This window comes from Nerophis lumbriciformis, linkage group LG38 (assembly GCF_033978685.3).
Source record: "Nerophis lumbriciformis linkage group LG38, RoL_Nlum_v2.1, whole genome shotgun sequence".
Lineage (NCBI taxonomy): Eukaryota > Metazoa > Chordata > Actinopteri > Syngnathiformes > Syngnathidae > Nerophis > Nerophis lumbriciformis.
In genome coordinates this window covers 6196612-6211611 of record NC_084585.2, presented here as the reverse complement: position 1 = coordinate 6211611, position 15000 = coordinate 6196612, and the positions used below count along the sequence as shown (strand labels likewise).

Sequence of the window (15000 nt, the reverse complement as noted above, 5' to 3'; positions counted from 1 at the left end):
AAATCCCTTTTTTGTATTAGCCTTAAGTAATATTCTAATTTTGTGACACACGGAATTTTGGATTTTCATTTGTTGCCACTTCAAATCATCAAAATTAAATGAAATAAACATTTGAATGCATCAGTCTGTGTGCAATGAATAAATATAATGTACAAGTTACACCTTTTGAATGCAATTACTGAAATAAATCAAGTTTTTCAAAATATTCTAATTTACTGGCTTTTACCTGTATATATATATATGATTATGTAACTGATGAAACAGCACAAATATACAACCTTCTATCAGTATATTATTCCATTTCTGTTTCATCATTCATCGGATCACTCCATATTGTGCAAAGGTGACTTTTATTCACATTTTAATTCACTCTGGGCAACATGTTTACCTGAGACTGCAACAACAGAGTCTAAATGTCATAGAAGCATCTCAAGAGGGTGAAAAGGTAATAAGAGGTCCCTAATGCACAGAAGTTTTAGCCCAAGCACCTGCAAATTGTGCTGACTCCGCACTGCAGTTGGAACTCTTCAGTGGCAACAATGGTAATGGATCCACAAACACTCTCGTGGGGGGGGGGGGGCAGATGTACATCCACTTAGGAGGATGCACTGAAGCAAAAAAAAAAAACACACTCTCATTACACCCCGTGCATGTTTGTGCACTCCGAGCAGGAGGAAGTATTTTAGGACTGGATGGAGAAAACATGTTTTGGAAATGTAGTGATATGCATCCTTTCCCCTCCAACATATTGGATACTAAGAGTAATCCAGAGGGAAAGATTTAAATTTGCTGACTTTGCATACTGTAAAATAGTTTGATATTATAGGACATACTGTATTTCACCACACCTGTTGTCCTCATTATTCACTGCCTTTGTTTCTATTGTGCACATTACAATCTTTTTCTTGTTGACAATCATACAAAAGCCAAATGCAGTGAAGTTGGCACGTTGTGTAAATGGTAAATAAAAAGAGAATACGATGATTTGCAAATCATTTTCAACTTATTTTCAATTGTATAGACTGCAGAGACAAGATATTTCATGTTCACACTGAGAAACTTGATTTTTCTTTTGCAAATAATCAGAATTTAATGGCAGCAAAACATTGCAAAAAAGTTGTCACAGTGGCATTTTTACCAGTGTGTTACATGGCCTTTCCTTTTAACAACACTCAGTAAAGGCTTGGGAACTGAGGAGACACATTTTTTTAAAGGGGAACATTATCACCAGACCTATGTAAGCGTCAATATATACCTTGATGTTGCAGAAAAAAGACCATATATTTTTTTTAACCGATTTCCGAACTCTAAATGGGTGAATTTTGGCGAATTAAACGCCGTTCTATTATTCGCTCTCGGAGCGATGACCGCCGCTTTCCCTCCATACAAACAGCGTGCCGGCCCAGTCACATAATATATGCGGCTTTTACACACACACACAAGTGAATGCAATCCATACTTGGTCAACAGCCATACAGGTCACACTGAGGGTGGCCGTATAAACAACGTTAACACTGTTCCAAATATGCGCCGCACTGTGAACCCACACCAAACAAGAATGACAAACACATTTCGGGAGAACATCCGCACCGTAACACAACTCAGTGGCCTAGTGGAACCTACTCAGTGGCCTAGTGGTTAGAGTGTCCGTCCTGAGATCGGTAGGTTGGGAGTTCAAATCCCGGCCGAGTCATACCAAAGACTATAAAAATGGGACCCATTACCTCCCTGCTTGGCACTCAGCATCAAGGGTTGGAATTGGGGGTTAAATCACCAAAATGATTCCCGGGCGCAGCCACCGCTGCTGCCCACTGCTCCCCTCACCTCCCAGGGGGTGATCAAGGGTGATGGGTCAAATGCAGAGAATAATTTCGCCACACCTAGTGTGTGTGTGACAATCATTGGTACTTTAACTTTAACTTTATAAACACAACAGAACAAATACCCAGAAACCCTTGCAGCTCTAAGTCTTACGAGACGCTACAATATACACCGCCGCTACCACCAAAACCCGCCCCCGCCCACCAAGTTAATGTTGATATTTACCTCAGAAGGCTGCAAATAGAAAAGAGGCATTCAATTTTTTATTCAAATTTTATTTAAAGGGGAACATTATCACCAGACCTATGTAAGCGTCAATATATACCTTGATGTTGCAGAAAAAAGACCATATATTTTTTTTAACCGATTTCCGACCTCTAAATGGGTGAATTTTGGCAAATTAAACGCCTTTCTATTATTCGCTCTCGGAGCGATGACGTCACAACGTGACGTCACATCGGGAAGCAATCCGCCGTTTTCTCACTTTCGTCGGTGTGTTGTCGGAGGGTGTAACAACACGAACAGGGACGGATTCAAGTTGCACCAGTGGCCCAAAGATGCGAAAATGGCAAGAAATTGGACGAAATTTGTTCAAAATACGAGGGTGTGGGGAAAGCCGACGAAATGGTCAGTCGTTTGTTCCGCACACTTTACCGACGAAAGCTATGCTACGACAGAGATGGCAAGAATGTGTGGATATCCTGCGATACCCAAAGCAGATGCATTTCTAACGATAAAGTCAAAGAAATCTGCCGCCAGACCCCCATTGAATCTGTCGGAACAAAGGGAACAATATACCGAACAAATACCCAGAAACCCTTGCAGCTCTAAGTCTTACGAGACGCTACAATATACACCCCCGCTACCACCAAAACCCGCCCCCGCCCACCAAGTTAATGTTGATATTTACCTCAGAAGGCTGCAAATAGAAAAGAGGCATTCAATTTTTTATTCAAATTTTATTTAAAGGGGAACATTATCACCAGACCTATGTAAGCGTCAATATATACCTTGATGTTGCAGAAAAAAGACCATATATTTTTTTAACCGATTTCCGAACTCTAAATGGGTGAATTTTGGCAAATTAAACGCCTTTCTATTATTCGCTCTCGGAGCGATGACGTCACAACGTGACGTCACATCGGGAAGCAATCCGCCGTTTTCTCACTTTCGTCGGTGTGTTGTCGGAGGGTGTAACAACACGAACAGGGGCGGATTCAAGTTGCACCAGTGGCCCAAAGATGCGAAAATGGCAAGAAATTGGACGAAATTTGTTCAAAATACGAGGGTGTGGGGAAAGCCGACGAAATGGTCAGTCGTTTGTTCCGCACACTTTACCGACGAAAGCTATGCTACGACAGAGATGGCAAGAATGTGTGGATATCCTGCGACACTCAAAGCAGATGCATTTCCAACCATAAAGTCAAAGAAATCTGCCGCCAGACCCCCATTGAATCTGCCGGAGTGTGTGAGCTATTCAGGGACAAAGGACCTCGGTAGCACGGCAAGCAATGGCGGCAGTTTGTTCCCGCAGACGAGCGAGCTAAACCCCCTGGATGTCTTGGCTCACACTGTCCCTTATGCCACCGAAGATGATCAAGAGAATAATATCAACCCTAGCTTCCCTGGCCTGCTGACATGAGGGTATGTCTACAGAATATATTAATTGATGAAAATTGGGCTGTCTGCACTCTCAAAGTGCATGTTGTTGCCAAATGTATTTCATATGCTGTAAACCTAGTTCATAGTTGTTAGTTTCCTTTAATGCCAAACAATCACATACCAATCGTTGGTTAGAAGGCGATCGCCGAATTCGTCCTCGCTTTCTCCCGTGTCGCTGGCTGTCGTGTCGTTTTCGTCGGTTTCGCTTGCATACGGTTCAAACCGATATGGCTCAATAGCTTCAGTTTCTTCTTCAATTTCGTTTTCGCTACCTGCCTCCACACTACAACCATCCGTTTCAATACATGCGTAATCTGTTGAATCGCTTAAACCGCTGAAATCCGAGTCTGAATCCGAGCTAATGTCGCTATAGCTTGCTGTTTGTTTGTATTGGCATCACTATGTGACGTCACAGGAAAATGAACGGGTGTATATAACGATGGTTAAAATCAGGCACTTTGAAGCTTTTTTTTAGGGATATTGCGTGATGGGTAAAATTTTGAAAAAAAAACTTCGAAAAATAAAATAAGCCACTGGGAACTGATTTTTAATGGTTTTAACCCTTCTGAAATTGTGATAATGTTCCCCTTTAAGCTTCTCAGGTGGAATTATTTCCCATTATTGCTTGATGTACAGCTTCAGTTGTTCCAACAGTCTCCCTTCTGCCATTTTAGGCTTCATATTGCAACACACATTTTCAATGGGAGACAGGTCTGTAACACAAGGCTTGGTATTGACTTGCTGAAATAAGCAGGGGCGTCCATGATAACGTTGCTTGGATGGCAACATATGTTGCTCCAAAAGCTGTATATGTACCTTTCAGCATTAATGGTGCCTTCACAGATGTGTAAGTTACCCATGCCTTGGACGCTAATACACCCCCATACCATCACAGACGCTGGCTTTTCAACTTCGTGCCTAGAACAATCCGGGTGGTTCTTTTCCTCTTTGGTCCGGAGGACACGTGTTAGAATAATTATGTGTAAGTTATCACACAACTCTTATGCTTAAAAGCCCTTGCTATAGTTATTATCAATTGTGCTGAAGTTGTACTTTTCTATCTGTGCAAAGGGACAACTCACAATCTTAGATTGCGAGTCGTCTCGTATCAGTGTTTGTGTCCAGACCCGGCCTGCTGACTGCCAAGGGCGAACATCAGTTCCGTGACGCAGACAAAGCAGAGACAGGGCAATATCACGAGTGTCAGCACATTTGCATTTCTGAATAATCATATATTGTGTCTAACTAGGGCTGCTGAAATTACCCCCCTTTCTTCATAAGCAGGCTCAGTGATATAACTAGGGACCTCCCAAATAAATAGAGGAGCACGTGGGACTGGACCTTAGAGCGTAGGTTGGAACTGTAACTAAGGGTACAGCCCAATACGTCTCTCCTCATTGAGCAAAATTTAACTCCGTCTCTGCATGATTCCTTGCTTCTTGTCTGTTTAATAGATGTCATCAGTGTTTGAACTTGACAACACGACGTCCACAGTTTCCAAAAACAATTTGAAATGTGGACTCGTCAGACCACAGAAGACTTTTCCACTTTGCATCAGTCCATCTTAGATGAGCTCGGGCTCAGCGAAGCGTTTCTGGGTGTTGTTGATAAATGGCTTTGGCTTTGCATCGTAGAGTTGTAACTTGCACTTACAGATGTAGCGACCAACTGTAGTTACTGACAGTGGTTTTCTGAAGTGTCCCTGAGCCCATGTGGTGATATCCTTTACACACCGATGTCGCTTTTTTTATGCAGTACCACTTGAGGGATCCAAGGTCCGTAATATCATGGCTTACGTGCAGTGATTTCTCCAGATTCTCTGAACCTTTTGATGATATTACGGAGCGTAGATGGTGAAATCATTCAAATTCCTTGCAATAGGCTGGTTGAGAAATGTTGTTCTTAAACAATTTGCTCAGGCATTTGTTGACAAAGTGGTGACCCTCGCCCCGTCCTTGTTTGTGAATGACTGAGCATTTCATGGAAGCCGCTTTTATATCCAATCATGGCACCCACCTGTTCCCAATTAGCCTGTTCACCTGTGGGATGTTCTAAATAAGTCTTTGATGAGCATTCCTTTTTTTTGCCACTTGTGTCAGCTTTTTTGAAACATGTTGCAGGCATCAAATTCCAAATGAGCTAATATTTGCAAAATATAACAAAGTTTCTCAGTGGGAACATTAAATATCTTGTCTTTGCAGTCTATTCAATGGAATATAAGTTGACAAGAATTTGCAAATAATTGTATTCTGTTTTTATTTACCATTTACACAACGTGTATTTTGCATTTTTGTATAATCATATATTGTGTCTAACGGGAGTTGTCGAGATAACCCCCTTCCCTCAGCGACAGCTTCAGTGGATGTAACCAGGGACCTTCCAAATAAATAGAGGAAGCACGCGGGCTGGATTTTTAGAACGTAGTTTGGATCTGTAACTAGAGTACAGCCCAAAACACGTCTCTCCTCATATGAGCCAAATTGAACTCTGTCTCTGCTAGGGATGTCCCGATCTGATATTTGGATCGGCCGCCGATATTCGCAAAGAAATGCGTATCGGCAAGGCATGGGAAAATGCCGATCCAGATCCAGTTAAAAAAAAAACTCCGGTCCGTGTTTTCCAACGCACCGATTTAAATAATACATTCCACTTTTCTGCTGTTCCCTAAGCTCCGTTCCGCATTTTTCAGCACACCTTCAGCACATCCACAGGTCTGTGGATTCTAACGCAGTTGCTTTTAGCTGCTGGCATTACACGACAGGCTCTTCTCACTCTTTCCTGTGTCTCCCTCTTACAGACAGCGAGCGCACCTTCTTACACACGTCACATACTGTCACGTCATACGTCACATACGTATACGCCCTCTCCCAGCAGAGAGCGAGGTAGCGGCATGGCTAACGTTAGCTGTGATGCTAGCGCAGCCGCTAAGGTGCGCGCCTGCTTTAAGCGTCCTCTGCGCACGGCAAAATCTATGCCACGCACAAAATCAAATAAAAAAATAAGCGCATAACAATTTTCGACACACGGACACGACAGAGAAAACAGTTTTCGTCATCATTGTTCAAATATTGTGACGTCTGTCGAGACGCTTATCTCCGTTCGGTGCCACACGCCCACACCATCAAAATGCCGAGGCAAACATTTCCACGTCAACACCGTATGAAAAAAATAGTGATTTTTTTTTAGTTGTGATTTCCCTCTCTGCATGAAAGTTTAAAAGTAGCATATATTAATGCAGTATGAAGAAGAATGTTTTAATGTGGACATGCAAGCCTTGAAAGAACATTTTGAAAATCAAGACTACATTTCCTGCAAATGGGTGCATTTCTACCCTATATTTTAACTTTAGATTTATTCTCATATCAAACTCTTTTAGTTGTCTTTTTGACACTTATATCCCCCCTCCACACCCTGGATTATAAATAATGTAAATAATTCAATGTGATTATCTTGTGTGATGACTGTATTATGATGATAGTATATATCTGATAGTATATATCTGTATCATGAATCAATTTAAGTGGACCCCGACTTAAACAAGTGGAAAAACTTATTGGGGTGTTACCATTTAGTGGTCGATTGTACGGAATATGTACTTCACTGTGCAACCTACTAATAAAAGTCTCAATCAATCAATCAAAACACATAGAATCATCATACTGCTGTGATTATATGCATCAAGTGTTCATTCAAGGCTAAGGCAAAATATCGAGATATATATCGTGTATCGCAATATGGCCTTAAAATATCGCAATATTAAAAAAAGGCCATATCGCCCAGCCCTAGTTCAATGATGCCATTTCTGTTTGTCATGTATAATTGTGTCTATTTTGTGTTTATCCTTGAATAAACAGGTCAGTTTCTTGTTACCAACCATTGTGTATTATTCAAACTCCCCTAATTCAGCTGGCTAGTTGTTATCAAGAGTACTAAAACCCTTTTCAACATGATTCTGACAACTAAGTAGGCTAAATAACTTTAAACTTTAATACATGCTCGGATAGGCCAGTATCGGTCAGTATCGGTATCGGTCAGTATCGGTATCGGATCGGAAGTGCAAAATAGAGATGCGCGGTTTGCGGGCACAACCGCGGAGTCCGCGGATTATCCGCAGATCGGGCGGATGAAATTTAAAAAAATTAGATTTTATCCGCGGGTCGGGTCGGGTCGGGCGGTTGAAATAAAAAAAAATTAGATTTTAAATAGATTCAGGCGGGTGGCAGTTAAACCAATTCGAAAATATATATACATAGTTAAATGTTGTTACCCACATACGAAAAACGAGCAGGCACCTGCAGCATATGCCACAACAGAAGAAAAAAAAGAAAAGAGATGGACACTTTTACGGAGCGGAAAAGGCCCCCGACGCCTCGCCGGGGTCCGGGACCGAGGCCCCTTCCCCCGAGAGGGCCCCACCGGGAGCCGTAGCTGAGGCGATCCGCGAGAAGGGCCCGACGCACGTCCAGGGTCACCACCGCGCCCACCGCACCGACACCCCGCCTTCGCCGCGGCCGGCGTCACGCGCAGCAGGTAAGCAGCTTACCTGCCCGCCACCCCCGTGGCCGGGGGCTCGTAACAGGGGTCACTCCGCGCGCTCCGCCCGCGCAGCTTACCTGCCCGCCACCCCTGTTGCCGGGGGCGCGTAACAGGGGTCACTCCGCGCGCAGTGCGCTCACGAAAGGGGTGGGGCTCACCCTGGTTGATATAGACAGCAGGACGGTGGCCATGGAAGTCGGAACCCGCTAAGGAGTGTGTAACAACCCACCTGCCGAATCAACTAGCCCTGAAAATGGATGGCGCTGGAGCGTCGGGCCCATACCCGGCCGTCGCCGGCAGCGAGACGCGCTTGGAGGTGCGCTCAGCGCGGCTCCCATATGATTGCGCACTGGTGTGCGTCTGGGTCGTGACAGCGTGGCACGCGAATGTCTGTGCTGCATTGGATCAGTCTCCTTTCTTTAACAGGCAAAAGCTTTATAACCTCACTAATGCCTTGCATCGTCTATATTAGATATATAACAACGGGCGGGTGCGGGCGGATGGCGGGCGGGTGCGGTTCTGATCAAATGTTACATCGGGTGGATGGCGGATGGTTGACGACTTTCTGATGCGGTTGCGGATGAAATAATTGCCTATCCGCGCATCTCTAGTGCAAAAACAATATCGGTATCGGATCGGAAGTGCAAAAACCTGGATCGGGACATCCCTAGTCTCTGCATGATTCCTTGCTTCTTGTCTGATTAGTAGATGTCATCGGTGTTTAAACCTGACACAACTTCACTGCTTTTGGCTTTTGTACATGCAGTTGGGTTTAAATGGCCCTTTAAGTGACCGTCAAGAGTTTTACCCAAAGGTGGGGGTTTGTTGTGACCACCATTTAGACTCGCTTTATGTAAAAATATACCTCTGCTTTTGGTTTGAATAAACCATAAATAAACACGATAAACATTTGTTGTCTTGCTTTCGCGTTAGAAGCGCAACACATTATATGCACATACCTGCCAACTTTTGAAATCAGAAAAACCTAGTAGCCAGGGTCCAGGGGCCGCAGGCCCCGGTAGGTCCAGGACAAAGTCCTGGTGGGGGGTTCCTTCGCCCCCCCGACGCAAAATGATTGATTGCATTCAGACAGGTTAAAATGTTGCTAAAACCATCACTTTTCTATCAGTCACAGTGACTTTTCAAAACAAAAATATTACAGCAAAAATCATATGGGTTGATTGACATGTTTATTCTGTAAGCTAACTTCAATAGTTTGAAATTATTTTGACAGTTAATGCCAGTTATCCTGTCAACCTTTCACAAGACTTCAATTTGTTAATTGAAAGTATAAACAGTATAAACACTTTTTACAGTAAACAAATGGTAAAACAGTACTAAACAATTCCATTAAAAAAAAAATTGGTGTCATTATTAACTTTCTGTCCAAGCTTGTATAATCTACTGCCTTGTTCAATTGTAAAAAATATTCTGTGCCTGAAATTCACATTTCTATTACAATTATCATACTGTAAACATGGTAAGCTAACTTCATTAAAATTAATAGTCCTGTCAATAGCATGGAATTACAATTCAAATGTAGTTTTTTTGTAAGCCTTTCAAAAGAATTCAAAATATGAAAAATTAATGAAAATTAATTTAAGCCATCAGACACTTGAAAAGTGGCACATCACATCTCTAATGTAATCATTTTAACTTTTCAACAGAAATAGCACTGCAAAAATATTAAGGACATACTTCTGTATTTTGGTAGTTATGCTGTCAACATTTAACAAGATTTCTTCAACTTGGACTTGAAAGCATAAATAGTATAAACACTTTTAACAGTATAAACAGTACTAAACAATTCCAATAGATAACATTGGTGTCATTACCTTTTTGTTTGCTCAATTATTGCCTCCGTAAATAAAACTTGGGCATTTATCACATCCAAAGAATCTGTTTGGGCGACGAAAAACATTGAAAGTTTTCCACTTGTATCGCTATCAACGGCATTAGACTTGTGTTTTTTTGTCCCAACGTGATCTTTTATATCGCTAATTCCTCCGCGTCCGATCGAAAAATCTTGTCTGCAAAAGGTGCAATTCGCGTAGTTTTCACCCTTTTTGGAACGGATAATTATTCCCGGATAGGCTTTTGAATATTCTTCACGGAATGACTGCAGTTTTCTTTTCGGTTTAAGACTCGTTTGCGATTTTTCTCCGGCTGATTCCGTGATCGTTCGCTCGTTTGGAAACAATGGGCAACTGGTGCCTCGTGCTTGGCAGCGGTGCTATAAATAGCCTCGCGCGTGGCATTCGGAATGGCTCGATAGGAAGTTACGGGAAGCAGTGTCGATTGTCATTGTTGTTACGCGATTTCGTGAATAAAACTTTAAAAAAAAAAATTTTAATTAATGAAAAAACGTATTTTTTATCACTGCAACCGTAACCCGGAATAGGTTGATGAAAACCGTACTAATTACGGGAAAACCGGAGTAGTTGGCAGGTATGTATGCAGAGTCAGTCCTCTTCCTCAACTTCAGCTCCCTAGATGTGCTAAAACTGAATTAGATGTACTCCACCTGTCCGTCAACCACTTAAACTATTAACAGTCTGGCACCCAAAGTATATAAGTCTACAGGAAGTTTTTTTTTTTTTTTTTTTTTACCAAATGCAACCTCACATCCAAGTGGAAACCACATTCATCACTGTGAGGGAAGGCAAATGAAATTGTTATTGAGTCTGATGTTGGGGGTGAGGGTGGAAGCCTAGGCCAGCACGCTAATGCGTGAGGATGCACTCCAAACAGCCCATCAATTGAATTTACAAGTGGAAACTCCCACTCAAAGAGATTCCTGGAAAATGCCTCCTCTTTGATGTGCACTGCTCTGTTTGCACATGTGACCGACATAAGCAGCAGCAAGACATACTTTTATGGAGAGCTTCCTTGATAAACAAGCGATGACGTACAAAGGACATTAAAACTTGTATATTTCAAATTCATGACAGTTATTTGACACCTCATTAGATTTCACAGGTGGTACGTGGTAATCTAATCACCTGCCGGCTGTGTCTTGCCGTCAGCACATGCTATCTGATGGTACTCCGCCCTCAGCACTATCGACAGAGGCGGTGACCTTTGCTCCTGCAGGCGCGCTGATCACACTCTCCCTCCACAGGTCCATTGCATTAGGAAAAGATAACGGGGAATGGAACATGCATGTTATTGAAGTCCCAACTTTGGACTTGACAGTTGATCTGCCAGCCTTCCCGGTAAGGTCTATTCAGGTGTACTGGAGAGGAGGCTACGCCGGATAGTCGGACCTCGGATTCAGGAGGAACAGTGTGGTTTTCGTCCTGGTCGTGGAACTGTGGACAAGCTCTATACTCTCGGCAGGGTCCTTGAGGGTGCATGGGAGTTTGCCCAACCAGTCTACATGTGCTTTGTGGACTTGGAGAAGGCATTCGACCGTGTACCCCGGGAAGTCCTGTGGGGAGTGCTCAGAGAGTATGGGGTAACGGACTGTCTTATTGTGGCAGTTCGCTCCCTGTATGATCAGTGTCAGAGCTTGGTCCGCATTGCCGGCAGTAAGTCGGACACGTTTCCAGTGAGGGTTGGACTCCGCCAAGGCTGCCCTTTGTCACCAATTCTGTTCATAACCTTTATGGACAGAATTTCTAGGCGCAGTCAGGGCGTTGAGGGGATCTGGTTTGGTGGCTGCAGGATTAGGTCTCTGCTATTTGCAGATGATGTGGTCCTGATGGCTTCCTCCGGCCAAGATCTTCAGCTCTCACTGGATCGGTTCGCAGCCGAGTGTGAAGCGACTGGGATGGGAATCAGCACCTCCAAATCCGAGTCCATGGTTCTCTCCCGGAAAAGGGTGGAGTGCCATCTCCGGGTTGGGGAGGAGTTCAAGTACCTCGGAGTCTTGTTCACGAGTGGGGGAAGAGTGGATCGTGAGATCGACAGGCGGATCGGTGCGGCGTCTTCAGTAATGCGGACGCTGTATCGATCCGTTGTGGTGAAGAAGGAGCTGAGCCGGAAGGCAAAGCTCTCGATTTACCGGTCGATCTACGTTCCCATCCTCACCTATGGTCATGAGCTTTGGGTCATGACCGAAAGGACAAGATCACGGGTACAAGCGGCCGAAATGAGTTTCCTCCGCCGAGTGGCGGGGCTCTCCCTTAGTGATAGGGTGAGAAGCTCTGTCATTCGGGGGGAGCTCAAAGTAAAGCCGCTGCTCCTCCACATCGAGAGGAGCCAGATGAGGTGGTTCGGGCATCTGGTCAGGATGCCACCCGAACGCCTCCCTAGGAAGGTGTTTCGGGCACGTCCGACCGGTAGGAGGCCACGGGGAAGACCCAGGACACGCTGGGAAGACTATCTCTCCCGGCTGGCCTGGGAACGCCTCGGGATCCCACGGGAGGAGCTGGACGAAGTGGCTGGGGAGAGGGAAGTCTGGGCTTCCCTGCTTAAGCTGCTGCCCCCGCGACCCGACCTCGGATAAGCGGAGGAAGATGGATGGATGGATGGATGGATGGAGTTGATCTGCCAGAAGAAAATAATGTGCTTCACAAGTTCCGACTTCTTGTGTTGCATTCAAATCATGTCTATCAGGATGCCGTGCGAGTACAAGGTTACAGAGCAGCTGTAGAAAATGTCAGAAACAAGCTCATGATCTCACGGTGCAAATGGGAATGACCACGATGAGAACCACAGCCAGGACGACGGCAAGGAGTGCCAGGAACTTGCAGACTTTGGCCCGGCGTATGCCCGCCTCTTTACGCCTGAGTAGAGCTTCGTAACCCGGAGTGTCGTCCATCCAGAACTCCATGTTGTTGGGGTTGAGAGAATCATGGGTCTGTAAGACATGGTCGATTAATATGGTAAAACCGTTTCAGTCTATTCACAGCAGATACATTTACCTGAGAATCATAGGGAGATATGCGCGCCTCTCTGTCATCAACAGTCCAGATGGGTCTCCCTCTCCCTTCAGCCAGTCTGGGGTCCATCATCTTCCCAGACGTCAGTCCGCCAGTCAAGCTGCTTTCTTTGTTGCCAAACAAAGACGAACCAAACATTTGTTCCACCAGGCTGGACGACTTCTGGGAGAGGAGTTTTGCCCTGCTGCTTGACTGATCTGGCTAGAAAAGTGAAGAGTTTGCTGTAAAATGTGTGAAGAAAAACCAATAAGAAGATGAAACAGGAGCTCAACTGGTATGTTCTTTCATGCAAAGACTAGAGTCACACAAACATGTTCTTGGCCCATTCGTGACACCGGGATCGGTTTATTGACCTTCCCACTTTGCTGAGATAACTACAGTATGTTCAGTGGAACCTCTGAAGGCACCAACATTTGGAACAATAATTTAAAACAAGGTAGAGAACTTGTTGAATGAAGTCCTGACTGCCAGAAAAATTGTATGTAAATTATCAAAAAACTTTCCGTTCTCTAAGTTCCCAATGAACAGACAAGAGGTTGTCTTTGTTGCACCAAGCAAAGGCTTGGAAAATTCCATTCCGTACGATGCGAGGAAAAGGGTGGAGTGCCATCTCCGGGTTGGGGAGGAGATCTTGCCCCAAGTGAAGGAGTTCAAGTACCTCGGAGTCTTGTTCACGAGTGGGGGAAGAGTGGATCGTGAGATCGACAGGCGGATCGGTGCGGCGTCTTCAGTAATGCGGACGCTGTATCGATCCGTTGTGGTGAAGAAGGAGCTGAGCCGGAAGGCAAAGCTCTCGATTTACCGGTCGATCTACGTTCCCATCCTCACCTATGGTCATGAGCTTTGGGTCATGACTGAAAGGACAAGATCACGGGTACAAGCGGCCGAAATGAGTTTCCTCCGCCGAGTGGCGGGGCTCTCCCTTAGAGATAGGGTGAGAAGCTCTGTCATTCGGGGGGAGCTCAAAGTAAAGCCGCTGCTCCTCCACATCGAGAGGAGCCAGATGAGGTGGTTCGGGCATCTGGTCAGGATGCCACCCGAACGCCTCCCTAGGAAGGTGTTTCGGGCACGTCCGACCGGTAGGAGGCCACGGGGAAGACCCAGGACACGCTGGGAAGACTATCTCTCCCGGCTGGCCTGGGAACGCCTCGGGGTCCCCCGGGAGGAGCTGGACGAAGTGGCTGGGGAGAGGGAAGTCTGGGCTTCCCTGCTTAAGCTGCTGCCCCCGCGACCCGACCTCGGATAAGCGGAAGAAGATGGATGGATGGATGGACGATGCGAGGAGACGGGAGGGGGTTATCTATTGTCATCGAAGACCTGCTCAAGCTGAATCCAGGACTAACCCAAGTCCGAGTCATCTTTTTCTTTTGTTTTCAATGTGACCAAAAACAAGAGCTGTTTACATACCCCCCCATTCCTTTGGAAGCAGATGTTGTTGTATAAACAGGGAGTGTCCAAATAAAAAAGGAGACGTAAACCTTTTTCGTCAGAGCGTGGTGGAAGACTGTACAGAGAGTACAGTCGCCGCGTTTCTCCTCAATTGAGCCAAATTGAATTCTGCGTCTGTTTATTTCTTTGCTTCTTGTCTCGTTTAATAAATGTCATCAGTGTTTGAACCTGACATTGACCCTGAGCAACTTAAACATAACGTTAAAAAAACTGTTTTTTTAATCAATAATAGGTTCCGACGTTGATTTTGTTCATTTTCCAACCCATATTCTACAACACAAATACAACATTGAACCAACATGCTTTTTGATTACTTTTATTCAATGTCAGGTTGTGACCTTGTCACACCGCAGTCACTTGCCCTTCCTTTTGTGTCATCAGTCTGACGTCATCCCGGTTCCCTGATTGTTTCCACCTGTTCCCTATTACCCGCATGTGTCTTATAAGCCCACTCCTCCCTTTGTTCTGTGCCAGATTGTTTCGTTTATTCGTGCTCTCTAGCATCCATGCCCATGTCCATGCCTTGTCTTGCCTTGCCTCGTCTTGTGCTTATGTTCTTTGATTCTGAATCCCTTCGTTGCTATTTTGAGTTTTCCTTTCTTCCTCCTCAGCAGAGTGATTTTTTGTTATTTAGTTTATTCAGCCG

General features: G+C 44.7%; 1 protein-coding gene across 1 annotated transcript in view; it reads right to left on the bottom strand.

Annotated features, from left to right (window-relative positions):
• Positions 1 to 11944: 11944 nt before the first annotated feature.
• The window catches only part of LOC133578268 (major intrinsically disordered Notch2-binding receptor 1-like), a 14671-nt gene continuing 11615 nt past the window's right edge, over positions 11945 to 15000 (bottom strand). The window contains exons 3-5 of the mRNA XM_061932550.2: positions 12888 to 13106; positions 12647 to 12823; positions 11945 to 12510 (exon numbers count right to left, since the gene is read on the bottom strand). Coding sequence (XP_061788534.2) covers positions 12343 to 12510; positions 12647 to 12823; positions 12888 to 13106 — 564 coding nt within the window. The 3' untranslated portion in view covers positions 11945 to 12342. The remainder of the gene's footprint in view (positions 12511 to 12646; positions 12824 to 12887; positions 13107 to 15000) is intronic.